Source organism: Dromaius novaehollandiae, chromosome 3 (assembly GCF_036370855.1).
Source record: "Dromaius novaehollandiae isolate bDroNov1 chromosome 3, bDroNov1.hap1, whole genome shotgun sequence".
Lineage (NCBI taxonomy): Eukaryota > Metazoa > Chordata > Aves > Casuariiformes > Dromaiidae > Dromaius > Dromaius novaehollandiae.
Genome location: NC_088100.1, coordinates 112,340,650 through 112,367,382, shown reverse-complemented (window position 1 = coordinate 112,367,382; position 26,733 = coordinate 112,340,650). Strand labels below are relative to the sequence as shown.

General features: G+C 47.8%; 3 protein-coding genes and 1 long non-coding RNA gene across 6 annotated transcripts; 1 reads left to right on the top strand and 3 right to left on the bottom strand.

The window, feature by feature from the left end:
• Positions 1-204: 204 nt before the first annotated feature.
• On the bottom strand, positions 205-4,831 carry CNPY3 (canopy FGF signaling regulator 3). 2 transcript variants are annotated; one of them, XM_026104174.2, is made up of 6 exons: positions 4,450-4,831; positions 2,237-2,360; positions 1,846-1,942; positions 1,307-1,429; positions 1,018-1,135; positions 205-894 (listed from the first exon to the last, which is right to left on the bottom strand). In XM_026104174.2, the coding sequence occupies exons 1-6, from the start codon at positions 4,814-4,816 to the stop codon at positions 683-685; spliced, it is 1,041 nt and encodes a 346-aa protein (XP_025959959.2). In that variant the 5' UTR covers positions 4,817-4,831; the 3' UTR covers positions 205-682. The 2 variants fall into 2 exon arrangements, with proteins under 2 accessions (XP_025959959.2, XP_025959962.1); XM_026104177.2 differs by lacking the exon at positions 4,450-4,831 and adding an exon at positions 3,688-4,424.
• Positions 4,803-10,886, top strand: LOC112985510 (uncharacterized). The gene is made up of 3 exons (XR_003259767.2): positions 4,803-4,940; positions 5,049-5,189; positions 7,723-10,886. It is a non-coding gene; the product is annotated as an uncharacterized LOC112985510 (long non-coding RNA).
• On the bottom strand, positions 5,165-6,475 carry PTCRA (pre T cell antigen receptor alpha). Of its 2 annotated transcripts, XM_026104173.2 has the most exons (4): positions 6,307-6,475; positions 5,772-6,074; positions 5,437-5,475; positions 5,165-5,274 (listed from the first exon to the last, which is right to left on the bottom strand). In XM_026104173.2, the coding sequence occupies exons 1-4, from the start codon at positions 6,356-6,358 to the stop codon at positions 5,165-5,167; spliced, it is 504 nt and encodes a 167-aa protein (XP_025959958.1). In that variant the 5' UTR covers positions 6,359-6,475. The 2 variants fall into 2 exon arrangements, with proteins under 2 accessions (XP_025959958.1, XP_025959956.1); XM_026104171.2 differs by having other exon boundaries at positions 5,191-5,274; positions 5,437-6,074.
• Positions 7,564-26,602, bottom strand: POLR1B (RNA polymerase I subunit B). Its single transcript, XM_064509829.1, has 15 exons — positions 26,374-26,602; positions 25,791-25,958; positions 23,642-23,788; positions 22,509-22,641; positions 21,331-21,467; positions 19,497-19,720; positions 17,925-18,096; positions 16,543-16,714; positions 15,446-15,727; positions 14,685-14,818; positions 14,060-14,230; positions 13,275-13,431; positions 11,889-12,085; positions 11,218-11,471; positions 7,564-9,540 (listed from the first exon to the last, which is right to left on the bottom strand). Exons 1-15 carry the CDS (start codon positions 26,530-26,532, stop codon positions 8,658-8,660), a joined length of 3,390 nt encoding a protein of 1,129 aa, XP_064365899.1. The 5' UTR covers positions 26,533-26,602; the 3' UTR covers positions 7,564-8,657.
• Between the last annotated feature and the right edge of the window lie 131 nt (positions 26,603-26,733).

Here is a 26,733-nt window from a genome sequence, read left to right as displayed (position 1 = left end):
GCGGAGGGAAGCTCCCGGCCGCCGTCTCCCACCGCAGCACCTTTCCCCCGAGCCCCGCCACCCCGCGTTCGCTGCTCCACAAGTCGAAGGTCCCCACCTCAGGCGAGAGCTCACAGGAGCATGAGCCTCCTAGTGGTAGCCACCAGCAGGGCCTCCTGCTGGCTTCACTTGCCCCCAGCAGCGGAAACCGGGAAAAGCACAGGGTACAAACCAACCACGGCAGCACAAAGGTGCGTGCCCTCCTGCCTAGGAAGTGCAGGGAGCAATCACAGCCCCTGCACCACTGTCTTTATTTACAATCCTTGCACAGGGTGCTGGCAGCACAGGGAGGAGGAAGAGAAGGGCTTCTGGGCAGAGCTCACATCCTCACCCAGAGCTGGGCACAGGGCTCTGGGACAAGCTGGGAGTTCCCAGGAGCAGAAGATGCTCAGGCAGCCAAGTTCTGCCATTTCCCCCAGCCTGGCAGGGCTGGGCCCATGGCACAGTGCAGGGACCTCTGCCTGCTCCCCACAGAGCTGCCCCCAGGACAAGAGTAAGGCTTGCAAGTTACACCACAGCTAGCACTGTCCCTCAGAGGAATCGGGTACACCTCTACTCAAATCCCTTTTCCTTCAGTACTTGCAGGACACAGCTGCATGAGATGACCAAATGCCATGGAGCGTGGGGCCCCCGTGCTGCGTGCCTACAGCTCGTCAGCTGGGCTGTGGGCGAGGGGAGCCTCCTCCTGAATCCCACTCTCCTCTGGGGTCTCCCCCGTGGCTGGGAGGCTGTAGGCTCCCTCGCTCTGCTCCTTCCTGGCTTTCTTCTTCTTCTTCCCACTCTTTTTCTTGCTCTGTTTCTCCCCCACACTTGCCAGGTCACCCTTCTTGCCAGTCCACTTCTCTGCCAGGCAGCCTGGGGAAGACATGGGCAGAGGGTCCCTTGAGGGAGATGCTGGGCTCCCCCTGCCCTGGCTGGACTCTCCCACCCTCCCCTGTAAGCACGCACAGCCCACAGTAACAGCAAGGTCCCACTTACTTGCATCTTTCCCTTTTAGCACATGGTCAGCGCAGAGAAACTGGGAGAGGTCTTCCTGCTGGTGGTGCCTGTACCAGTCCTCTATCACATCTTCATACTCCTCCACCAGCACATCGCACTAGCAGAGAAAGGAGAGCCCAGCTCCAGGCACACATGGCCAGGTCCTGCCCATGTGCCTGATCTCTGGGATGCATGCCAGATCCTCCCCCCGAACCCAAGGCTGGTGCCCCCTGCTCCAGCCTGCAAGCCTGTGCCACATGTCAAAAGCTGATCCCCCTGGGAACAGTACCTGCTTTTTGAGGTCTGCCACCTCTGCAGATGTCTCGTTCCACAGCTCATAGGGGATGTCCATCACCACTTTGACACCCTTGTGCACCAGGTTGTGCAGAGTCTCAAACGTCTCTGACATACCCTGGGAGAGAAGAGTGGCCCCTGTGAAGCAATACTTCCGTCCACCCAGCTCCTGCTCTCCCCTCCCAGGTAGAGGCCACATGATGCTGCCCAGGGATTCAAACCAGCGCTATCAGTGTCACCAGGACAGAGTTTAACTGACAATGAGTCCCTCTCTGCAATGATCCCCTGATCACAAACAAAGCTGGAAAACACAGGCCAGGCAACACAGCCCCTCGAGGCTCAGCAGGGTCCCCGCTGAGCGAGTGAGAACTTGGGCCTGCCCCATCACCCCTCAACTGATCTCAAAGCCAGCATGCTGTTAGCTTTCAGGGGATACAGGTGAGGGGAAGAAACACAGACTCAAGGTTCAGCACCCTGACAGCACAGGGACAGGCGTGAGGGACACTCTTGGAAGCATGTGACTGGAAAGACAACCTTTGCAAATCTGTTACTGCCACTCCTTTCCTTGTGCAGATTGTAGTCCAGAAGCCTCTTACAGATGTTCTCCGTGACCTCAATTAACCGGATGTCCCTGCACAGAGAAAACAGGAGGTGAAGGCTCAGCGCTGCCCTGCAAGAACAGCTGCAGCACCGTACCAGGCCTCAGACCTGGCAGCACATGACAGGGGAGCTCTCGCCGTGGTTCCCGGGCTCTCCCAAGCAGGAGAAAAACATCACAGGCAACTCCGCCCACCAGACAGGACTGGTGCATTTTGGCACCCAGACACTCAGGGAAGTTGTGTGCAGCCAATTCAGGATGTTCCCAGCTCCAGAGAATGGTGACAGGAGACCCTCCCTTCTGCTCTCCCACAGCTGAGTCACTTACGACTGCGTGTACTTGACAGCTGAGCCCTTCCCATCCAGGAAGCCATACTTTGTGTCAATTACTTCCTTTGTCTTGCCAGTCTCCTCAAAAGCAGATTTCAGCTCCAGCGCCACATACTTGCACACTGTGGGACAGAAAGCACAGGTAGGTCAGTGGGTTTTACCGCTCTCAGGCAAACAGCATGCTTCAGGCTGTGTGATGTAGCTCCCAGCAAACAGGACTGCTTTAGAAGCAAATGGCAGGAGTCAGGCTCACTGGAGCTGTCACAAGCAGAAAAGAGACACCTTTGCTACAGTAAGGATAGGAATAAGCAGGAACACCTCCAACAATTCCAAGGGAGATCCCTTGATGCAGGAAGGCCTGAATCAATGCTTCGATATCAACTCATCCGAACAGCCAGCTGTTTGTCATAGCTGGGAAGGGAGACAATGGCTCCTTGTAATTTCACCTGCAGGTGCCCCTAGACAGCTCTACTTTCCAGTGGAGCTATTTCCTTATCCCTTCCTCCTGGCAGAGGATGAGTCATTTTGCAGTGACAGCAACAGCCTTGCAGTGACTCACACCTTGTGCTCTCAACACCAACACATTGCACCAATAGCTCTCCCAGCACCCAGAGGAGGTGGATATGCAGGGGCTGGGGCTTAGGGCAGCAGGCCCTGCCCCAGGGGAGCACACGTACAGCCAGCATTTGGGATCAGAGCAGCTTGTGGGGTCAGTGGGCAGGGCTGCAGGACAAGGCAGTAGCTGCAGACTGTGGTGTCGTACATGGGGCTGTCAGCCCCACTAGTGCTTTGCCAGGCACTGTATGTAGTACTGTGGCATCGCCAACTTTATAACAGTTTATATTTTCCTTTATAAAACAGGAAAAAAAGCTTTATTTCCTCTGTAACAAACAGTCCAACAGAGCTGTATAAACCAAGAGAAAGAGAAGAACAGAGAAGCATCTCTGGGCTTTACAAGTTTAAGTGTGAGGATACGGATGCTGGGTGCTCTTCGGCCACCCTCCCCTGTGAGGCCAGGGTCCTAGGAGGCTCCAGAAGGCATCGTCCCACGCCACATGCTCTCGTTTCCACAGTCCACCTTTTTCTTCAGCCCTGCTTTCGGAGAAAGGCAGGGACGGTCCAGCAGCAATGAGCTGTACGTGTTCTCTCAGGCACACGGACAGAGGGAGAGGTGCTGCAGGCAGGAGGGCAGCGAGGGGGTTGCTCCGGTGTTGCAGCACACGTCCGCCTGTGAGCATTGCCCACGCCTTGCCGCCCACACCGAGGCCCCTCACTTCTCCCTTGTGGGCCTCTCTTTCCACACAACACCCAGCTGCTGCAGTCTCCACATCTGCCAGAAGCACTCACTGCCCAGTCCAGTTATCTAGATACTGCCCACGGCTATCGCTGCTGGCTCATACAGGTCCCAAACCTGGACAGGAAGAGGAGCAACACACAGTCAGTGCTCACCACAATGCTTTGCTGAGGTTGTGTGGGTGCTGCAGTGCAGCTTGGACATCAGTGTCTCCAGAGCTTCTTCCCCAGTAGCGAAAGCTTTGCAAAGGGCTCCAGAGTTGCTTGTCTTCCTTTTCTCTTAACCATCAAGATCCACATGTGCCTATAGCTGTGCTCTAAGAGTCTAAAAGCTCAACAAAGCCAGAGGAAGCCACAGCAGACAGCAAAGGTCTGTCATGACCTACCCTGAATCGTTCGCACTGCTGGGGTTGCTCATGAATCAAGGGAGGAAGCACCACTGTAAGCAGCAGGCACAACCAGTCCCAGTTATGGACTATCAGACAATTAAGGAAAACTAGAAACAACAGTGATTGCCAGAGTACCCTTAGCTCCTCCCATCTAAGAAAGGGCAGAAAACAGCCACCATGTCAAGACATGCTGTAGGAGACTTCACGGCAACAGAGCTGGAATGCAGATGCTGTTCACGCTTGCCTCTGTCGCCCAGCCTGCTGGGGGTCTCCGGCCGGGCAAAGGGGAAGGCGACTGGGGGTGGGGATAGCTCCGCAGCAGTCTCCTCACCAGGAACCGTCCACCAGCTGTGGCGGCGGCCCCTCGCCCAGCAGCGAGGCGGGTCTGAGCCGAGCCGGCGGCGACACCGCCAGTCCTTCGCCGTCTCCGCAGCGCCACCCAAGGTGGGGGTGGTGGGGCGGACCCCTGTCCGGACACCGGCCCGGAGCCCCCCAGGAGCCCGCCCCAGCCCGACCCGGCCCCGCTCACCCTCACACTTGCTAGGCAGCCGCACCCAGTCCGCGTCGTCGCCGCCGCCCGCGCCGAGCAGCACCGCCGCGAGCAGCACCGCCACTGCCGCCGCCATAGCTTCGCTTCCGGGGCCGTGCTTCCGGGAACAGCCCGCCCCGCCAGGTATCCATGGAAACCGGGCGGCACCGGCCAATCGGAGCCGCGCATCTGTCCCCCACCTTTTCCCAACGGCCAATCCCCGCCCGACCGCCCGCCGCCAGCCAATGTGGACTCTCCAAGGGCCGCCACGCTTGGCGCCGTAGAATCTCTTCCGGGTCGCGCGCCCCACGCACAGGCGGCGGCGCCACGCGGCTCCGGGGGCGGGAGGGGGGGGGGAAGCGGCCATGGCACCCGGGCGGGGCCGGGAGCGGGGACCTGCTCCCTCCTCCGCAAGAACTGGGGTCAGCCCCCCCTCCAGCAGCTCGGGGACCCTCCCTGCCCCCCAGATAATTTGGGGTCCCTCCCAAAAGGTGGGGGCCAGCCCCTGTCTCTCAAATAATTCGGGGTCCCTCCCCAACAAAAATGTGGGGTCCCCTCCTTGTCCCTCCAAACTATTTTGGGTCTCTACCCCCCTACAGGACTCCAGGGTCTGCTCCCTGCCCTCTCCCCCCCGGAATACTTGGGGGTGCCTCCAGGGCTAGTGTGGGGTCCCTGCCGCTCCATGCTGGGATCCCTTGCGCTGGCCCTGGGGGCCTCATGCCACGGCAAGGAGGATGGAGGTAAGGAGGGCGTCGAAGAGCAGCACCTTCAGCAGCAGCACCCGGACAGCCACGAGCAGGGTCATGGTGGTGAAGGCACGCGGCGCTGCGAGGGAGGGAGCCTCAGCACAGCCTCCCCTTGGGATGCAATTCAACCCCCTCCCCGCCACCCTGAGCCAGCGAGGGGCCTTGCTGTAGGCCACTGGTTTCCTTCCCAGTATCCCCGCGAGCACTAGGGTCCCGGGGATGCAGAGGGGGCGAGACTCACCAGTGCGGGCCCCCGGACACAGATCTGCTGCGCTGTCACCTGCGGGGCAGAGAGAGCGGCTGGGGCAGAAAGGGGCCCAGCACCAGGTGTGCGAGTGGGGCCAGCTGCAACCCCCTTCGTGCAGCGGGTCCACAACGCTTTTACCTCTGTGGCCCTCATGCCCGTTCCCCTTGGAACCACCGCTGCTAGAGCCCTGGGGATGGCCACAGCCCTGGGCCAGGCCGGGGCTGGCACACACCCCACAGCCAGCCGGGGGGAGGAGGAAGCATCGCCCGTCGTGCACCCCTGGGGCAGGCGAGGCCTGTGTGGCGTGGCAGCTGGAGCCAGGGCCGTACCAGCGACACGGAGGGGCTCGGAGCTGTGCGCTGGCGCGGTCCGGTCGGGCCCAACGTGGCAGGCAAGCGTGTCGCTGTCGGCAGGGAGGATGGAAATGGTGCTGGTGGTGCTGTTGTCCCCACGGGACACCCCATAGGTGAAGGTGCGCAGGGCACTGCCGTTGCTGCTGGATATCCAGATGGCGTTGTGGGAGCCTGGCGGCAGGTCGCTCACCACACAGGCCACCAACTGCTTCTGCTGCCCGTTCACTACCATGGTCAGTGGGGGAGCCAACGCGGGAAAGGGGCCCGCTGCTCCACGGGCTGGGGAGAGGCGGGGGGGTTAGGGGCTCCCGTGGCCTCAGCCCCAGCCCGTGACTGGCCTCAGCCCCAGTCACGGGCCCCCACCCAGCTGCCCCTACTTTGCCACCTGGCCTTCGCCCATAGGCTTGGTGGCAACCAGGCTGCCATCCCCAATGCCCACAGCCCGGGGCCCCCATTGGCCTCCAGCCTCTAAAGGCACCTTGGCTTCATGCCCCCCGGCCGGGGTACTCACAGGGCAGGAACTGGAGCAGGGTGGTGAGCAGGAGCAGCCTGGCCACCCCCATGGCGGTGGTGTGGGGCTGGTGGGGGCTGCTCTGTAACCGTCACTCGCACCTGTGCATCACTGGGCTGGGGGGGGCCTGGCCCAGCCTGCCGTATGGGTGAGGGGGGGCAGAGGCGGCCTTGGGGCGTGGGGGCTGGCACCTGCTTTTGCCCTGTGGCTGCACTGCTGTCCTGCAGCATCAGTGGTACTGACCCCCCGGTACCAAGGGGAGTGCCCCCCCAAAACAGTGGTACTGCCCCATCCCCCCAAACACCCTTGGTACCATCCCATCCCCAACCCACTGCCCCAGTGGTACTGTCCCCCCCCCCAACAGCCCCAGTGGTACCATCCCGCCCACCCCGCCCCAGTGGTACCGCCCCGTCCCCCCCGTCCCAGTGGTAGCGGCCGCCTCCGGTAGTGAGGCCGCGCCATGGAGCAGGCTGCCGGCGGGCCCCCGGCGGGAAACACCGGCCCCTCGGCCCAGCCGGCCCCGGCCTCCTTGGCGGAGGTGCTGCGGCTGGTGCAGAGTGGGCGGGCGCCGCCAGGCGTGCGGCGCCCCCACGCTGCGCCAACGCAGGACCCCCCCACCGCCTCCCGCCTGCCGCGCCCGCCCAAGCCCTGGGAGAGCCGCCCCTCGCCGCCCTGAGTCCGCGCGGCCCCGACCGCCCGGCGCCGGGACGCGGGCTCCCGCGGCAGCGGTCCCGGGACACAGCAGCCCGACGGCACCGACCCCAGGACACACCGTAAGCCTGCTTACTTGCCATGCTGGGCCTTGGCCCCTGGCGGAGCCGCCCTGCGGCCACCCGGTCCCCCATCAGCCGTGGCAGACCCTAGCCCCATGGCTGCAAGTGCCGCGAGGCCCTTCCCCCTGCCCTGCCGGACCCCAGCCCGCTGGGACAAATCATGCTGAGAGATGCCATCACCACAGGCCCTGGCCAACCCCTGACAATGCAACACATCAGACTCTATAAGCCTGAGACAGCCCCCACACTGGCACAAGGAGCCATAGGGGACATGCCACCCTCCTGCCCAGTACCACACAGGACTTTGGTTCACTGTGATGAGCCAGGGAGAACCCCACCGCTGCCCCTGCAACACATGCTCCCATTCCTCATACGACCCCATCCCATTCTTCCTCTAACGTCCTATTGACACATGCAGGCTTACCCCTTCCAACCTGCAGCTGTAGAGATGGCTAACACAGCAAAGTCTGTCCCAAACCCCAGCTCTGAACAAAGTTTTTTTAGAAGCATATAAAACAACTCTTAACAAGAGGTACAAAACTTTCCTTCTGCATGCTTGACCCAAACAGAGCTGGTCACATTGGGCCTGGGCCTGAGTGCCAGCCGAGTCTCCCCTGAGCAGGCACATGCTGTGTCCACACAGGAGATGTTACAAAGAGCACCAGAGGACATGACAGCAGGTGGGAGTGCTACCAGGGCCTTCACGGACAACAGAACAAGGTTGGCAACAAGCTTGGGTTGCTACAGACAACCCCACATGGGGAACTTGTGCGCTGAATGTAAGACAAAGCTTCTGGTGGATGTGATTTCCTGTCCTGGGACATCTGGCAGCTGTGCTAGCAGCACCGAAGAACTGTTGAGCGACAGAGCCAGGCTGAGAAACCACTTGCTTTCTTCTTCAGCCAGAGACGACAACAAAAATCACAAAGCCGTGCGATGCAGCACAGAGAGGCGCTGAGCTCAACAATATCAAACACGCCTTGGACAGACCTGGCTCAGTGATCATGGTTTGTCTTACTGTCAGGCTGTGTCTCATTGCACTACAGCTTAGTGCCTTTCTTCCTCTTACTGAGTTTAAAGGCATATGTAATGAAATAAAAAAATAAAACAGGTCCAATCACTTTAGCACGCAACCATCATTAAGGCATATGTTTTGCAAGATTTTTTTCCTTTAAAAAATAACAAAAATATCTTTTTTGGTTCCTTTCCAGCATTCACTTCATGCTGTTTTACAACCTTTTCATCTTCACAGCTGCAGCCAGTGCTCAGAGAACGGAGAACCCCCACTGCTTTCAACCCAGCAGCCTTGTGGGAGCAGTGATACTGCTCGGTTTCCATACTCCACATCTCAATAGCCAGTGATCCTTTATGAAGTGCAAACGAACTTCAATAGCGCTCCATTTCTTAGCAACGCAGCTTAGCAGATCGCCCCATCTCAATACAAATATCAAACTAATCTCACAACTGTTTGAAGAACCCGAGAACTGATTTAACACTCAAAACCCTCAAGGGGAAAATGGAGGACTGTAGCAGGTGCTCCCTCCCTGCCAGCAGCAGAATCACTGCCTGACAACAGAGCTACTCCACATTGAGCGTTGTTTTTATGTTCATGGCTGCCAACTCTGCCACGAAGTAGCGGAAGACGTGCGGAACAGGGACAACCTCGATGGTGTCAGACTCGCTGCAGACAGAACACGAGTATCTCCTGTTGCTTGCCACAGAGGAGGAAGACGCAGGTTGTTCAAGCAGAGGAGATGTCATACTTCCACAGCTCATGCAGACATAAGCTACGGAGCCATCAGAGCAGTTGAACAAACGGTCTTGCAGCAAGAAAGATGTGCCGTGAGCTAACAAAGCATCACGTTCCATCTCGCCAAAGCGAATGCCACCTTCCACATTCCTCCCCTTGATGGGCTGGTTGGTGACGCTGTCTCGGGGCCCTGTAGTCCTCACCTGGAATTTGTCTGAGACCATGTGGCGCAGGCGTTGATAGTACACGACTCCCACAAAGATCTCCGCCTCCAGCTCCAGGCCGCTGACTCCGCTGTACATCTTCTCAGTCCCAAAGAAGTTATAACCTGCACCCAGTAGAGTCTCACCAAAGTATTTCAAAGCGGAGTTCTTCTCTGTGAAGGTGAACGGAGTGGCATCGTAGCAGACCCCGTGCAGTGCCGCGGACTTCCCTGCCATGCTCTCGATTAACATCCCAATGGTCATACGGGAAGGAAACCCATGAGGGTTAAAGAGGATGTCTGGAACCATCCCATTCTCTGTGAATGGCATATCCTCAACTGGCCAGAGCTGGCTCAGGATGCCTTTCTGTCCATGGCGGCTAGCAAACTTGTCTCCTACAGTTGGATTTCGGGGAACTCTCACAGTGATGCAAGCCTTCTTGAATTTCCCAGTGCCACGGTCATTACTGCACAACCTGATGTTGTCTACAATGCCCATTTCCTTATTCCTGTGTAGGTGGGGAAAGAATCACAGCAAAAGTGTCAGGTGGGCTAATGATTTTTAGCTAGGAAAAGGAATTGAAGGAAAACAAAACTGCTTTGTAAGTCACATAAAATGGCTTGGGACTGCTGGGGATCAATGCATTTCTTGAAAAATACCATTCAGTAGCGAGGGAAATCAGACTGCTAAAGAATTAGAGCTAGAGAGCAATACACAGGTGTCATGCATGTACCTTGGTTTGCTGTTTCTAACTGGAAGCTATGACTTTCAGGTAATCAAATAACATCATCCATGATTTAAAAAAACATTTAAACCTAGTACATCTGTATAGCACCTGATCTGACAAGCTGAATCCCAATGCCCATTTGTTTTGTTTTAAGGAAGGCTCCCCCTGCAATAAATTCACACTGTCTTGGTGGAATATTGAAATAAAGAACTGGGGTCAGTACAAAGAAGAGAGGAAAGCTCAGAGGAGGAAGGGAAGGCATGGTAAGAGCTGACGTGGCCTTTGCCAAGAAGCTCCTCTGTTCAATAGCATGCAGCTTCTCCAAATGAACCATCCATCAGCTTTACATTTCACATGTTAGGTGCTTGGTGCAGGCTTAATATTTGTTGTGAAGCTTTCAGCACAAACTATCTGCCCATTTTGGAGACAATTAAAGAATAAATAGACTTTGCCCAAATAAAGCCAGAGTTACTTTTTTCCTTTCCTTTGAAGATCCTTTAAGTTTTTGCAGGACTGTAACTGGCTTAGAGCTATTCTTTTGCAGTGTCCAAATGTAAGCAAGATAGAGGCCATCACAAAAAAGAAAAACTGAGCTTCATAAGCCTCTTCCAAGCTTGTTCAAAAGTTTTAAGTCAAAGCCTCTCCCCTCCATCTCTCCCTAGCCACACATTAGATCTAGCAGTGTATGCAGCACACCTTTATGGCAGTGAGAGAACTCTCTCTAAGGGCCTTGGGTCTCTGAGGCAAGCTGGGGGCAGGAACCAGCATGGAGGGCAGGAAGCCTTCCCTCTCCCTATATACCTTAACAACCATGTGATTTGGAGACAGAATAGACAAAAGCTGAAGCACAGAAGCAAAATGGCTCTCTAGACAAGGAGCCTGAACTAAGACCAGGCTGGCATGACAGAGCTGGGGAGCAGGAGCACAAGGTGAGAGAGGAGCCTGCCAAAGTATGATTAGAGAAAAGGAACAGACTGAAATTCCTGCAATCCCCCACTGCCACGTGCTGAATCTCTTTGCAACTTAGCTCTGCTCTACAACCAGGATTCACTCTACCCACCCACAGCAACCTTGCAGTGCAGCTAAAGACACCATTTATTATTTAGTAATAAAAAATGACTTTCTCAGTGATGCCTGTTACTGTGTTACCCAAGTGCTCCACAAACTAACATCTGTGCAAGCTCACCTTCCCCTCCAGTCTCAGATTTATCTCTACAGGTAAGTCAGGCTCTGCAGCTCTTCAGGGTAAGCTAGCTTAGAGAAAAGCCAGGATACATGCCTGGGAATCACCTACAACATGAGTTTCATGCTCTCCCTCTCAGCACATGGACACCTGAAACACTATTGCTGTTAGGAGAAAAGGGAACACCCAGAGAAAGGATGCTGAAGCTCATCGGGGCCAACTGTTGTCGGACTGTTCACAACTGGCTGTTGCCAGGAGGGGCAAGCTGAACTTACTGGTAGTACACAGTGAAGGTCTCCCCTGTGCTGAGGTTCACGAAGCTGTAGAACGGGTCCCCTGGCTGCAGGATGGAGCCAACAAAAGGTAGTCCATCAGCATCTAACTTCTCTGTAAAGTTCACATCACCAGGCTTGGTACCAAATACTAAGGTATCGCCTCCCCTGTTGGCTCTAAGAGAAAGGTCAATGCTCTCCACCTTGATAACACTTCCGTAGGCAAACCCTCTCTCCCAGGAAGATTTGTTCACAATCTAAAAAGGGGAAAAAAAAAAAAAAAGAAAAAAGGCCTGTTAAAGACTTGCTAATAACTTCAACAAAGAAATGATTTCCCTTCTGATCTGACACTTACCTTTGTAACATCACCTTCCTAAACTAAACCTCCCAGGAAGTCAGCATTCATACAGACCCAAACAGCTTCCTGCAACTCCTGTTTTTTTCCAATTTCTGGAAGCCTACCATGTTGCATGAAGGAGCTCTGCTCTACTCTCAGTACCTCAAGCACTACCTGCATCAGACAAATAATAGTTATATTCTATATCTGCCCTAATGGAGGCTGTGGACTAGCGGAAACGGGCTCCTCTCAGCTAGATACTGCTCTTCTTAATAGTCTCCCACACTCAATTCCTCTACAGAACAGCATGATTCCATTTCTCCTTTTGGTGCCTTACCATAGCGTCTTCCATGTCATAGCCACTGTAGGAGATGACAGCCACAACTGAGTTGGTACCAATCGGATAGCTGTCCATATCATAGTAATCATACATGCTGGGCCTCACTAGTGGGCTCTGGGGGGTATGAAGGTGGTACAGCTTGTTATCTGAGCGGTCCTTGTAGTTATAAACTGGAAACCCCATGGTTTGCTTTCCTATGAAGAAAGAAAGCAAGCTGGACTCACTCACGATCAACTCAAAGTTAATCAATGATTCTTCCTCCAGGTATCTTGTTGAAAACAAAGCTGGAAATACTTACTGTTTAGAGGGATTATCAACCTTTATAATCCTTGGAATTTAACAATTGCCCTAAATCCTGCTATAAAACTATTTCTATGAACCACAGTATTCAATTCCCTTCATATCATTAAATAGGTAATATTTGCAATTTTATGCCTTTTACTGAAATTTCAAAATCCCCAAATGAGGTTTGTTTAAAGTTTCACATAGTGAAGCACACTTTACATATTCTCAGGCCAAAGAACATTTGCTACTTCCTGTATAAATATACTGGCAGGGAAAACAAGTTTTGAACATAGTCACATTGGTACTTACAGGAAAGAAAAGGAGAAAGTGGTAATGTTAAGGCCACTTTTCTGACAATATTCTGCCAGAAAGGTAATATGCTAGCAATGCCATGGAGGTAACAAGAGCTGCTCTCCCACAGTCCTACTCGCACTCTTCTCTTAGTCTGCCTTTTTTTTTTCTTTTTAATAAATAACTTGCACATCACATGCAACTTAGCTGACCGAAACTCCATCTAGGCACTCTATCCCAACTTCCTTCAGACAATCAAGTAAGCCAATTTAAGTACTTGTCAGGTAGCAGACAGAGAAAATACCCGTTGCCAGACTGTATTACTATCCTGAAACAGATGTTTAAAAACCGTCCTCCCAAAAGCTGCAGAGTCAAGATAGCACAGTCACTCACTGAAAACAGACAGCAAAGAAACCCCACACTACAGCAGAGCATCTACTCCAGCAACCAGTCAGAAATAGGTCAACCTGTCTCACTCTTGGGGATAAGAGGACTGTTCGCAGTACAGGTACCAGATACTAATACCACCAGTCGGCACAGGGCCCCTCCTCCCCTTGTCTGTATGGTCAAAAACCTTGAACCAAAAAACCCAACAACAAAAAACCAAAAACATCAGTGCAACAACTTAGAAATGCCCACCAGAAGGCTGCCAGGATGATAAACTTAATTTAATTCACTTTTTCAGACAACTGCTGGGAAGGGCTGTTATTTGGGAGTGTAGGGAGACAGACTGAAACAGACATGGGAGAGATTTCTTCCCTCTCCCCTTGCCTGGGGACTTGCAGCATTAGCTACTATAGGACTTACCCATCTGGCACTGGTACATATTTCGTGGACTTTGGTTGTGATCAGAGAAGGGGATGAGGTTGGCCACCACACTCAGAATGCTGTGAGGGAAGAGCTCCTGGTGAGTGGTCACTCCGGGCACAACCTCTGACTCCAGGGCAGCAATGTTCATGAAGATCTGCAAGAATTAAAACAGACACTGCCTATTCACTTTGTTCTTTTAAAGGGAAGAAAACAAAATAAAGCTGCCTCTCATGTCTGCTCATCCACTTCAGTTTTAGCTGTGGTTGTTGTCTGCACCTTAGCGTATTAGCAGGCAAGAAAAATATCAGACAACTGTCAAACTACCCATCACATCACAGACTGAGGACAGGGAAAGTAACTCTGAAAATAGGAAACTGCAAGAACACATTGCTGTTCATGTTTCCCACTTTAACTATTCTGAATTACCAAGTCCGCAGGCAAGCCACTGCTAGACTGGCTATGGGGAATTTGGAGAACAAGAGGTGACACAAGATGAGAGGCTACACACGACAGCAACCCTCCTCCTCAAAAGCTTCACTAAGTTAATATCAAGAGCAGATTTCAGCAATCCAAAAGACACCTACAGGTCATGTGTAAGAAATGTACAAGAAACAAATCAGTGAGATATCAGAAAACCTTTTTGCCACCTCTGCTAGCTCTTCGACTCAATCTTGCATGTCCCATTCTCAGCTCTTTTCACAAGTATTTTGGAAGATACTATTTTTGATGCAGGATATTTTTGTAATAAACAGCACTTTGTAAAAGAAACATGCACAATCTACCTGTTCCAGGGTACCAATCCATTCTTTCCTTCCGTAAGACAGATTTCTGACAGGCCGCACCATCCGGCAAGGGGTAGTAAAAATGAACAACCCAGGGTACAGACTAGGTTTTCCTGTCATTGGGATAAGGACCACTTCTGCCCGTGCAGGAAATTTCTTCTCTTGTGTTATCTGTTCGCACAAAGAAATATCAGTTACAAACACAAATCAACACTGTTTTAGTTAATCTGCACTCAACAGGCTAGTTTACTCCCACAGTGAAAATACCAACTACAAATGTAGCTACTAATATAGAATGGAGAAGAACAGATTTTAAAAAATATTTCTAGATTTCCACCAAGAATATGACAGAATATCTCTACCTTACATTTTTCAAGAAAAAAAGGTACTTGTAACAATAACTACTTCAAAAACTGAGAGACCAAACATATGCATATAATCAAGACAAGCTGAAAAGCCCACTCCCATAATACCATCCAACCAAACATAACTTATAGGGTCAGATTAAAAAATAAATAATAAATAAATGGAAGTTTAAAAAAAACAAACAAGAAAAGTTCCAAACATGAGTATTTTTGACCAGTGTATAGACTGTTTAGCTACATCACATTTCAAACAAGACAACCTTGAAACGCTGGAGGGTTTCTGCAATCTGCGGAGCCAGCTCCTGCTCTACCCAGCCCATGACAGAGCCATCCAACACAACTCTGTAACACTCTGCATAAGGCTTGCTTGGAGTCCCATCAATGGGAGTGACACCTGTGAGATGAGAGGAATGGCAGAAGGAACAGCCAAAAAGCAAACAAAACATGGAAGTTATTTCTGCAGGAAGCCTCAATTCACACCAAAAAACATTTCAAGACATTAAAAACAGTTTAGATCATCATACAAAATAAAAAGGCAAAGCTATAGATTACTTAATGGAAAATGTCAAATATACGCAACCTAGGATGGCACTCTCCTTACCCCTTACTTTTCTGAGTGAAATAGTCTGACTACCACAATAATGGGAATTCTAAATTAGCTCTAATTTAATTCAGCAGCCATCAGCAACATTAAAAAAGTCACTGTTTCACCCAATTTCCTACAGCTTGTATTGTGCCCTTCCTTGGGTTTACGTAAACATTTTCACTCTACAGGATATAGCTCAGAGGCATGTTTATCGTGAACATCACATTCTCTAAAAAGTTTTAACACTTATATAAGCAATGTGCTACTTGTCATTAAACAGAAGCACAATAGAAACAGGTTTACCTTGATTTCACTTTCTGATTTTACTAATTTACAGTGATGGTACCTGGAGAACATTTCCCAGATACGGGCTTACAGGACAGAAAGTTAAAAAGGAAGACCGCTTCATGAAATGATCAAGCCAGTAAAATGTACCTAGGGAACATATCAGAGGTGGAAGGTCTGTCACAGACACCATCTCTGTCACTATTTCACACACAGCTGTCATGTGGTTCATCAGACCACAGGGCTCTCCATCTGGGGTGTCCACGGGGCACAGGAACCCCCAGGATTCAGGCAGAAGTTTGCGTACAGTCGTAGTTCTCATCTGGGAAAACGCTGACCCCCTGTGTATGCAGCGAAAGTGGGAAAGGTAGCGAACAAAATTCAGCTTGTCTCCCACCACACACAGACCGGTGTCCTGTAGCATGCCCAGGCCTTAGGAAAAAAAATTGAGACTTACGTCAGCATGTCATCCAGCTTTGACAAGGTAAGTATAGTATTACAAGTCATTTTAACGTTTTTCACTAAAAAGACCTGAAGACGCTCACACAGGACCCCAGCACTGTAAGGCGTAGATGTATTCAAGCAACTCAGTGAACTGTAATGGCCAAGAGACTTTAAATTCCAAGCTGTTGCTTAAAATCCAGTTCCTTTTAGAAACAATTAAGTCGCTCCCATCTGTTCAATGAAACAACCTGGGGACTTGTACCTGGTATCAAAAACATTTTCATGAACTTTGAGGGTCAAATGAGTGTTTCTAGTGAACATTCAATTACACATCACACTAGATAGCTCAGGGATGCACCACATAATCTGAAATCTACAGTTTAAAGGCAGTCGTTTCTCTCTGTTCGAGCTTATGTGACTGATGGTGCAGTCCTGAGAAAAAAAGGCCACTTCTGTCTTAAGTTGTATCTTCTAAGAAGAAGAAATAATCTTTGGGAGAACAAATGAAAACACAGTTGCTGCTCTGGCTGATGCTAAATTTAGGTTCAATTATTTATCTGGGTAGAGTCACAATTCTAATAAGGAACGTTATGTTGTACCATGCATGAAATCTATGTTTGCGGAAAAAATCTCAGCTTTTTCTCCTAACTATCCCCTTCCCCAAACCACTCTCTTCATAAATTCATTTACAGAATACAATGCCTGCATACAGGCAGTTATTTTCAGTTAAGGGCTCAGTTTTCTGTACTTTTTTCTCATTCTACTTAGTAACAAAAAAAGGCTTCCTGAGCCTTACGATTTACCAGTTTTAGATCGCAGGTTACCAGTAGCAAGCAGATATTCAAATGGCTTGGTAAAGTCCGTTGCCAGGCCAAACGCCTTCATCAGGTTGTCTGCATTTATACTGATATCTGCCTTTTCTGTTCTCTTCTCCAAAACAAATTTAACAGAATGCAACCAGCTTTCAAGCCTCTCCTATGGTTTAAGAATGAGAGATTTACATTTAAAATAGGAAAATAAAGGATCAAATTAGAACTTCACATTTGTCATGTGCAAGGTTAAGTTAATTGTAGTACAGAAATCCTTTGAAATCAACAGGATGGACAGTTTCTAATGATTTGGTAGTTTTTCCAGCCTTATTTCCTACACTGCCTTCATCCTACCAGAACATTCAGGGTATCATGCCAACACAGACTCGCCAGCAAAATACCCATCCAACCTTTCCTGTTTTCTGGTGGTAGTTCCATATAGCACTAAAATGCTTCACAGAAAACACATTTTATTTTATTTTATTTCTAAGTCACTGGGAAACCTCGCGTAGTAGAGAAGTTTTATTAGTCTTTCAACAAAACAACTCTAGAGAAAATTTTAGCTAAAAGGGTAAAGAAAGATACTTTCAAGAATGAGTTAGCTGGTAACTCAGGGAAATCTTTACTTGGGGATGACTACTACTTTGCAATGATTTTCATGGTTTACTCAAGCTCTTCCTGAACAGGAATTCTTTCCTACTGGCATCCTAAAATGAAAAAAACCCAGAAATAAACTGAATTAATATTGAATTGGAATAGACTGAGAAGCTGCATTTTTACATCATCAATAACATTTTCTTTAATAAAAAATTGTTAAAGTTAGAAGCATGTTATTGACTTCCTGTTCAGTAAAAGAACTTAAAGGCAGGGGGGAGAGAGAGAGAGAGAGATGACAATGAAATGTATCATCACTTTGGAAAGAAGGGGCCAGAGTATTTTCTTGCACATTTGCCACATGAAACAGCAGCAAGTCCACAATGAGGCATATCTAACTGCTTTACCACTAACATATCACTTGATGCACAGAAGTATGCTGTTCCCAAACCCTCTGCAAACACCAGAAGGACAAGATATTCCTCCTCCCCTGGACTGCGACCCTGTATGGGGCACCTTCATTTGCTCCGGAAGGCTCTGAAGCTTTTTCTTCCAGGATTTATATGGGCTTTTCTTCAGCAAATTTAGTACACTATTGCACTACTGCGACAGCCAAGCCTTCCCTTGACTACACTGCATCTAGTGTGCTCTCAGTGTCTGCAGCATGTCCAGGCTCCCTGCTGTCCTTTCTGGCTCCTGCACTTCTCCTATCCCCATGATCAGACTTTAGGCTGGACTGGATGACTGTTGTGTTGTCCAGTTTAAATTCCTGAAGACTTTACCTTTAAGAACATAAGGAAAAGCTGTCCTGGAGTAAGCACTTCTTGATTCATCAGACTGTCTGGATTATCCTCCATACACTCCCCTTTGGCAAAGGCATACAGCTTCCGGGTCATCATACAAAGCAGGTAGAACTTTTCAGTTCTGTTTGTCAAGTGTATGCAGATACACTTGCTGGAGGAAGAGAAAAAAAGGACAATTAACACTATTTTTTCATGCCAGCTGTTTTTCAAGCTTGTCCTAAATAATCTCAAACCGAATTCTTTAGCTAAAAACCAAAACAAGACAGAAGCTTTCCCAGTCACCCTTAATGTGAAAATTTCAAGAGAAAACAGATTGAGTAGAGAAATGACCATCTTGTTACAAGAGATTAGCTTTATCAGGAGTATACCTGACGGATTAGGTGAAGGTGAACTTCAGGGAAGGCTAATTTTACACACATTAGACACCCTCACATGTAGACAGTTTATGTATGCATATATGTGAGTCAGGCCCACTCAACAGGTGAGTTTTGTACATAGTTTCAGTGTGTGCAACACCATTCATATATGTGTGTATGTCCATATACGTGCACTCCCTCCCCACCTCTCAAAAAACCAAACCAAACCAAAAAAAACAAAACCCACGAGCTGGAAACTAGTAATGAATCACAAAACATTTCTGCTAACACTGTCAGTGTCCTGCCACAAGTTGTTCAAACCTCCATTGCTATTAACACACACATGGAAAACTGTGGAATGACTAACATTCTAGTGCAAGCAATAAGATATGTCATTCCTAATTCCCACTAAAGCAGACCAACTCCAGACTTGCTTTCCAAGACGCGACAATATTTAAGTGCCCCCGAAGCAGCTGCAGGCTGCCTTAATATTTCCAGCCATCTGACCACTCCCTATTTACAAGTACTCAAAGACTTGGGAATCGCAAATGATCCTTTTTAAAAGCTTACTAATCAGTCAAAGAGCAAACACATACTCCACCTGAAAAAGATATGATTTAGTTGAACACTTGTCACATTCTAACAGCCTCAAAGCTAGCCCTTCCATTCCTACCTACCTTATTCCATGGAAGAAACAGGATTTTACAACATCATCTTGTTTCTACTATTTTAAAAGATAAGTGTAATTCTCCTAATAGTGGCCAATGACTGCAGAAAACAGCTGATATCAAGTGCCACAAACTGCAGTATCTCCATTCAACAAACTGAGCCTTGAGCAGTCACAGACCTAGTTCTGACTGCTCTTCTCTTCCTTAATCTGGAATATTTATGGTTTTCATTAAGTACACCACAAAATTGTGCCTAAACGAGAAACAGTAAGGTCTCCTGAAACCAGGCAGATCCATTTTGTGGATGCTTGTATTGATCTGTAGAAATTAGTATTTCTGAATAGCACAAATACAGATTATCATTAATATCATGACGTCTTATCAAAAACTAGCCACTGACTGTCATTTTATAAGCATATGTGAAAACCATAACAAATACAGTGTGATACAATATGGCAGTTTTCTTAAAGTTGCCTACAGTTTTATAACAATTAAACTGAACCACACACTCCTAAATGCATACGGACTTTAAAATAAAATCGGCAGCCTGTTCGTTGCTGTACCACTCAGGAAGGTTAAGTTTTACTCTGAAGCTCTTTCCCAGGTATTCGAGGACATTTTGCTGTGTGTAGCAGCCTGCATCCACTACTGCTCTCATCATTTCAGCAACGCAGTTCACATAAAAGGTGTCAGCTTCATTCTCTTTGACCAACTCTTCAAATATCTGGTAGTCTGAGAAATTAACTAGTGCCTGAAAGACAGAAATGTATTGGATCAAGAAACAAAACAGCTGCAGCAGTGTCTGCCCCTAAAATAAAGGAACAGAACCAGGTCACCCCACTGATTTAGGTTTTCACTCCTGTAGAAATACCCTTCCACCATGCAAACTGAAAATTAATGTGGGGCTGAACTGCTTAAGAGAAACACAGGGATATACATACCCTGATGATCAGATGCACTCCCAACCTACTGAAACCCCTGGGAAAAACAAGTGTGCACCCTAAAAATAAACAGGCTTCTTCTGTTTAGGTAATATTTACTTACATTTTCACAGAATGACCTCACTTACAATCATGAATTTAATTCACTATTGTCCCAAGCTACTTCTTATCCTCATGCAAGTCAAAAGGCAATTTTGCATATTAGAACAAATTCTCTTTAGCTTCAGCACTTCATGAGCTCCTAGTGCTGTAAGGTTTCCTAATTGTTTCTTTAAGTCAGGGGTAAGCGACCACATTGCCCACCATGACTTCTGTATCTAATCACTCATCTTTAAGTAAACTATTTCTCTGTCAGATTTAATCAAGCTTCAAAACATTGAAATGAAAAACTGCAGGCCATATGAAAGACACATGCAGGCAGGTTCCTTTATCAAAGGCGGCAAAGTAAGCTCAGCAGTTATTGGTTCTGCTGCTTGATAATCATCATATATACAATCTGAGAACCAGCCACAGCACACGTTGCCTATTCTCATGGGAGAGCACTGGAATAATTACACAGCAGGGAGGAATGAGAGTTAGAGCCAGAATAAAAGTGCAGCAGGTGCCTCATAGAAGAACCAGGTTACTGCACTGGGACCTGGATGAGCCACAGGAAACCAGTACAGAACTGAGCTTGAAACAAGGGAGTTTTAAGGATGCAAATCTACAGAAGCTGCTTCAGGTGAAATTTATGGCTTAAGTACCCTGGTGCCGCTACTAGAGAAAGCATGCTTTTAAAAGACAGAAATGTGAAGACTTGGCTGGAGTCAAACTTCTGCCTGTTATCTGATGAACAATTTAAATCCACCCACTGTGCTCAAACAGACCCTTCTGTTTTTTTGTCTCCCAATCCTTAATTGCTTAGAGTTCCAAAAAGAAACATTATTTTATATTTTCCTCAAAAGAGGAGCCAGTTCAGCAATTTACATTTAGATGGGACAACCTGACTGAACTGATTAATGCTGCTCATTCACTGAACACTTCAGCCATAATTGAGATTGACTGAACTGTTCCTTATTCCACAGGAGTCACTCTTTTTAAGAAGAAAAAAAAAAAACCCTAAGATTTTGAAATCTTTTACATCAGGTGGAAAACTCTAAGCTCTTCCAAGAGCTAATCTTCCAGAGCATTTAGTAGCCAGAAGCCATGAAACCTTTGCGTAACTCTCCCCTCCTCTCTTTACACTGTACACATTTCCTCTGCTGTCTTACATTACGTGCATATGCTTGGTTTGGACTCTAGCTCTTCAGCCGAGATAGGAAGGATGACTGAAAATACCTCATGTTGAATTAGCTACTTGTTAAGTCATTACTCAAAAAAATAAATGTTTAGCAAAACTTCTGTCTCTGTTCAACACAGAAAGCACAAACATAATGTTTACCTTCAGAGCAAACCCCAAAGGAAGGAAGAACAACTCTTTCTGAAAAATGAAGTTCACCATCACACAACCATTTTCCAAGTAGTGAAGGTTCATATTTATTGCAGTGTGCTCGTCCTTAACACAATGCAGCACTACTCCTGTAAAAATTAACACAAAGACCAATATGAGCTGTACAGAACCAACTGACTACATTCCTGTGACATGTCCAAACAGGCATGAGTTACAGAATTCTTTACAAAAATCTAGGCATTTCATGGTTTAGAACACAAGGCAGATCACTAACTACAGCATCAGTCTCCCATCTCAAATAAATATGCCAGCTCAGATCAGTTTTTAATGGCCAAATGCCTACAGGATAGTGGGCACACTTACTGAGAGGCTCAGAAGATGCATAAAGGTTTTAAGAAAGGAAAAGCCCCAAGTCTCAACTGTCCTGCATATAGTTTTAGGTTGTAAGATACAGCAGCATACAAGTACTTGTCCTAATTTCACTCTGGCTCAAGTTTCGTATCTCCTTTGAAGCAGTGTCTCTTGGTCCTACTATGTGCTGTCCACTGCAGGGCAAAGAAAAAATAAAACAAATGGGAACTGTTTAAACTGGCACTGCCTCTAAACTAATTCCTGTGGAACTGTGTTCTGAAGCACCATGGTTCAGTCAAATCAGCAGATGGTGACACCGGAGTGCAAAAATACAAATTCTGTGATATAGCTGAAATTTAAACTTGCTTTACTGACTATACGTGATAAAGTTGTGGGACAGTCAAGAACCTAGCTAATGTGCTTTACATAAATAAAATCTGCCACTGTGAAGCGTGGAGAAACAAATTCAGTTAAATGATTTCACCAGTTTACACTGATTTCTACTAAAACTATGGCTTTAGTTACACCTTCTGCAAAACAAAAGGTTTAATTTACTGCAAGGTCTAGAATACAATTTTCTTGCTCAGCATGGATGGTTCAGACAACTTCTAGAAGGCAAGAACCTGCCTCAGGCTTGCACTATTATGGTATTATTGATCCTTTATTTTCCTGTGTAGTAAAATTCACCTCAAAACAGAAATATTATGGAAGAGCTGCACCAAAACAAACTATCAAAATATCAGCTACAGTTAGTCAGCCACTCCTGTTTGTCCTCAAGTAGTTACTTGAAGGATGCTGCCAGCAACTGTTCAGCTTACCATACTCTGTGAAACCAGGACCTCTGTTTTTCCACTTGTGTCTTGTCATTGCAAGAGGGAAATTCCGCCTGGGCATAATCAACATTCTAATAACTTTTTCTAAGCCATTAATTATAAAGTAGCCTCCCATTTCCTGGCAGAAAAAGAAAAATGCTCGTAATGTGTTTAGAAACTCATAATCCAGCATTTTATGAAAAAGAAAAAAAGCTTGCATTATGCAGTAAGAATGGATTATATTTAACTATTATTTTAACTATGAAGCACATAGCACAACATATATTTGAGCACTATATTTGGACAGGCTGCACTTGTTACCATTAAGTCTAAGACTAGCATACAGTGCAAGGAAAGGGCAGAATGTTCCACAGTTTAAAGAAAGGGGAAAAAAAAAAAACTGAACAGCTTCAAAGAGCTGACATTAACTGTTTTTTTTAAATAAACACTCTGAAGCTCTCATTTCAAAATTTCAGCTCAAGAGGGATCTTCAGCACAGAAAACCTCTTTTTAGTTTGATATAAGCTTAACACTGATAAGTTTATAGTCCCCAAAATTGTATGTCATAGGAAAAAAGAGTTCCAGTATGAAGTTATACTATGAATAAAGGTACAAGTGGCATAGCAGGGAGCCAGCAACAATGCATCATTGTAGATTCTTTCATAGTTTGCTTGTTCTTGAATATTTATCTGATCTCCAAACAATCACAAAACTTAAAAAAATCACAGCAATAAATAATTTTGTATTTAACTGCCCATAGTTGATATGCTATTGGGGAGACCTAGAAAAAGCTGCAGAAGGGAACCCAGAATAAAAATCTCTTTCTCAATGCCCGTTTGCCAAATCTTTGCCTCCACGGATGCCCACCCTCAGCTACACAGCCTCAACTACTGGTAATAGTTGAAAAGTCATATAATGGAACTGTAGGTATCCGCACCAAACAGATCCCTGCACTCAAAGATTGCTGAGATTTTTAGTTTTTCAAGGTGCTGTATGGAATCATTATAAATAGGGCACATTCAGAGAACTTAAGTCAAATTTGGGGGGGGGGGGGGAGCTAAAGTCCTTTAAAGAAAAACAGGCTTTACATATTACTCATACAAAGCACAGATGTTCCTGACTCACAAAAATCCAGTTACCTCTTCTTCCTCATGGTGCTGGATGAGCTCTTGTGGAGAAAGATTATAGAGGTTGCACAATTTAGACTTTACCATGATTGGAATATACCCCAGGGGCTGTTTAATGGTCCCTTGTGGAATGCCATTCACTGACCAGCTGATGTCAGCCTAAAATGACACAACACAAAGGGTTAAGCGAATTAAGTTGCCTGTTTTTGTTTCTGTTATATTAATATTGTGCACTTAATAAAACCACAAAAGTAAACTTTTATCACTGTAGAAGAAACATGATAGTAATCATAATAAAAAAAACAGAATTAATAGATTCAGGGATAAATATTACATTCTGGAAAACAGTCAACATGGGTTTGCAGAGGGAAATCAGACAAGTCTAGAACTATGTAAAGAAACTGCTAGTCAGGTGAACAAAGCTGAAAGAGTCTACTTAGCCTTTCAGACACTACAACAAAGCAGCCTAAATAAATAAAGAAGCCACAGGATAGCAAAGGAGACCTCAGAAGTTAACACGTGGTTAAAGGAAAAAGTGGAAAAAAACCGTAAATGCTCAATGAAAGGAGATCAACTGTAGAGGCCTACAGGGATCCTTCCTAAGACTTGTCCATTTAGCATGTTCATAAGTGATTTGAAAAGCGAAAAGGAAAAGACAGTTTGCTTAAGAAAAAAATAATTTATTTACAATAATAAGAGCTGACAGAGGGTTTGCAGAAGGATCTTTTGACTGTAAGAAATGAGGAGATAAAATGCACAGTGGAAAAAAACAATCTTAATTTTATATGCAGAATGATGGGCTCTAAAGGAGCTACTACCACTCAGGAAAGAATCTTGGCATTACAATATGAAAACATCAACTCAAAAGAGTAAACCAAGTTTTAGGAATTACCAGGAAAGAGAACAGAAATGTTACTGTGCCTCTCTAAATCCATGGTGCACCCTACACGAAAGTCTCAGCACAGTTCTGGTCTCAAGCCTAAAGAATGATCAAAGGTATGGCTTTCAATGGCTTCCACGTGAGAAGCCACTAAAAAGATGAAGACTCTTTAGCTTAGAAAAGTGAGAACATCAAGAAGGATACGATGAAAGGACATGCAATTAAGAGCAGTACAGTGAAAGCACACAGGAAATGATAATACACTGATTCCTACCGCACAAGAGTGGGGAATGGAACTACTAGTCCAAGCACAGGGCAATATTTTCTCACACAAGGCACAGCAAAACTGTTGTGCTGTGACTGTCAAACATTCACACGGATTCAAAAAGCAAATAAACTTAGGAAATAGAGTGAAACAATTAGGGTATGAACAATAAAAAAAACCCAAGAGCCACTGGGAAAACGTCTGCGAAGAATCTGTGTGACTGCCCCACTTTTATGTTCAGACAAAATATTGCACTTACAGCTGCTTTTACCATAGTAAGTTATAATGCTTCAGAGAAAGAAAGAAAAAAAAACCCTAGAAACTGCACACAATCATCCTCTTGCAAGAGACTCGTAAATTTACACCTTGGACAAAGTTACACAATTTTAGTGGCAAACAGCAATGGTCCTCTGATGCTTTCACAATGCAAGGGAAAATATTTGCTAGGGATGTTTCTCTATTCAAATTTCAGAGCAATACGGAAAACTGATGAACATGTGATTTGAACAAGAGAGATTTATAATTCTGGGCTTTTACACCTGAGCAATACTGATTCTGAAACCTGGATTCCTACAGAAACAAGATTTGGATTATCACGTTCTCTGAGATTAAACAGGTCACCTTCCAAGATCTTCTGAGCTGGCTAGCTGATTTCTACATGAATTTAACAGCAGAGTAAGAAAGATTATTAAGGTCCTATGAAAAAGAAGGACAGAGGGGAAGAGATCTTTACAGTGTTCACATCGAAGAAAAATTTTTCTTGTGAGCTCATACTTCATGAGAACTCAAGACTCCATACAGGACAGTTCTTTGAAATACCCCCAAAGCAGATGAAACTTGAAAATGATCTGTAGCTAAAGTACACATAAATTTGTGGAGAAACTAGCTTCAGTTAGCTTTGCTCCTGTAGAACTAGTGATGTTACGCTACCATATGTAATAATGGAATGTGTATTAGACCCTGGAGAAAAACCGTATACTTCCTGCGAGCCCCAATGCTTACATCTCAACACTTACAGTTATTTTCCCCCGATATGTGCTTCGGAGGCCCCTGCACTCTGCTGGGTAAACTTTCATATCCTGACAGATGGTCCCTTTTGGCACCATTGGAGGAGAGATGGAAATTCCAACAATAGCCAGCGAGATGCGATCACTTTTGAGAGCAAACTCCAGCGGTTGGAGGTCCTGAAACAGAAACGCAAGAGTGGTCGCACTTACAAAAAAAACTATGTCAGAAGCAGAACCGAGAGGGCTGCCGGGGCAGGAGGGGCCGTGAGAAAGCAGTGAGAAAGCACTGGGAAGGCAGTGCTGCGGAGGAAGCCTGAGCACATCCCCACCACAACTGCTCTGTCCCACTCAAGTCACCCGCTAGCCATCCCTCCCGTCTTCCTCAGGCCTCCCCTGGCTGTCCTCTCTGCTGTGCCCGGCGTCGCCTCCGCTCTCCCAAACCACCTCCCTAGCTGCCCTGACTTGTCCCCCCTCAATCACCCCCCAAAGCCCCTCCCTTTGCCCCACACCGCCCTACATCCCCCCCCCGGCCCTCAGCCCCCACTTCCCCTCCGCAACCGCCGCCCAACGGCCCTCCCCAGCCGCCCCCAACCTGCACGGCGCGGTAGACGCCCTCGCTGATGGCGTAGTTGAAGGAGTCGAGGTGGGCGCCGGGCAGGTCGCGCCGAGCCTCGCCGCGCGGCCGGTAGCGGGGCCGCTGGCGCAGCCGGTGGGGATCGCTGGCACTGCCCTGCGCCATGCCCGTCGCCATGCCGCGCCAGGGCCCGCCGCGCGCCGCCGCCGCCGCCGCCGCGCCGCCTGCTGGGATGCGGGCGGGGGCCGGCGGCGCCGCCGCGCCGCCAGCCGCATGCGTCCGCCCCGCCCCCGCCGGCCGCCCGGGGACGCGCGAACCCCACGTTTGCCCCGCCCCCCCCCCGCCGCATGCGCCCAAGTGTCTGACTCACGGCCATGT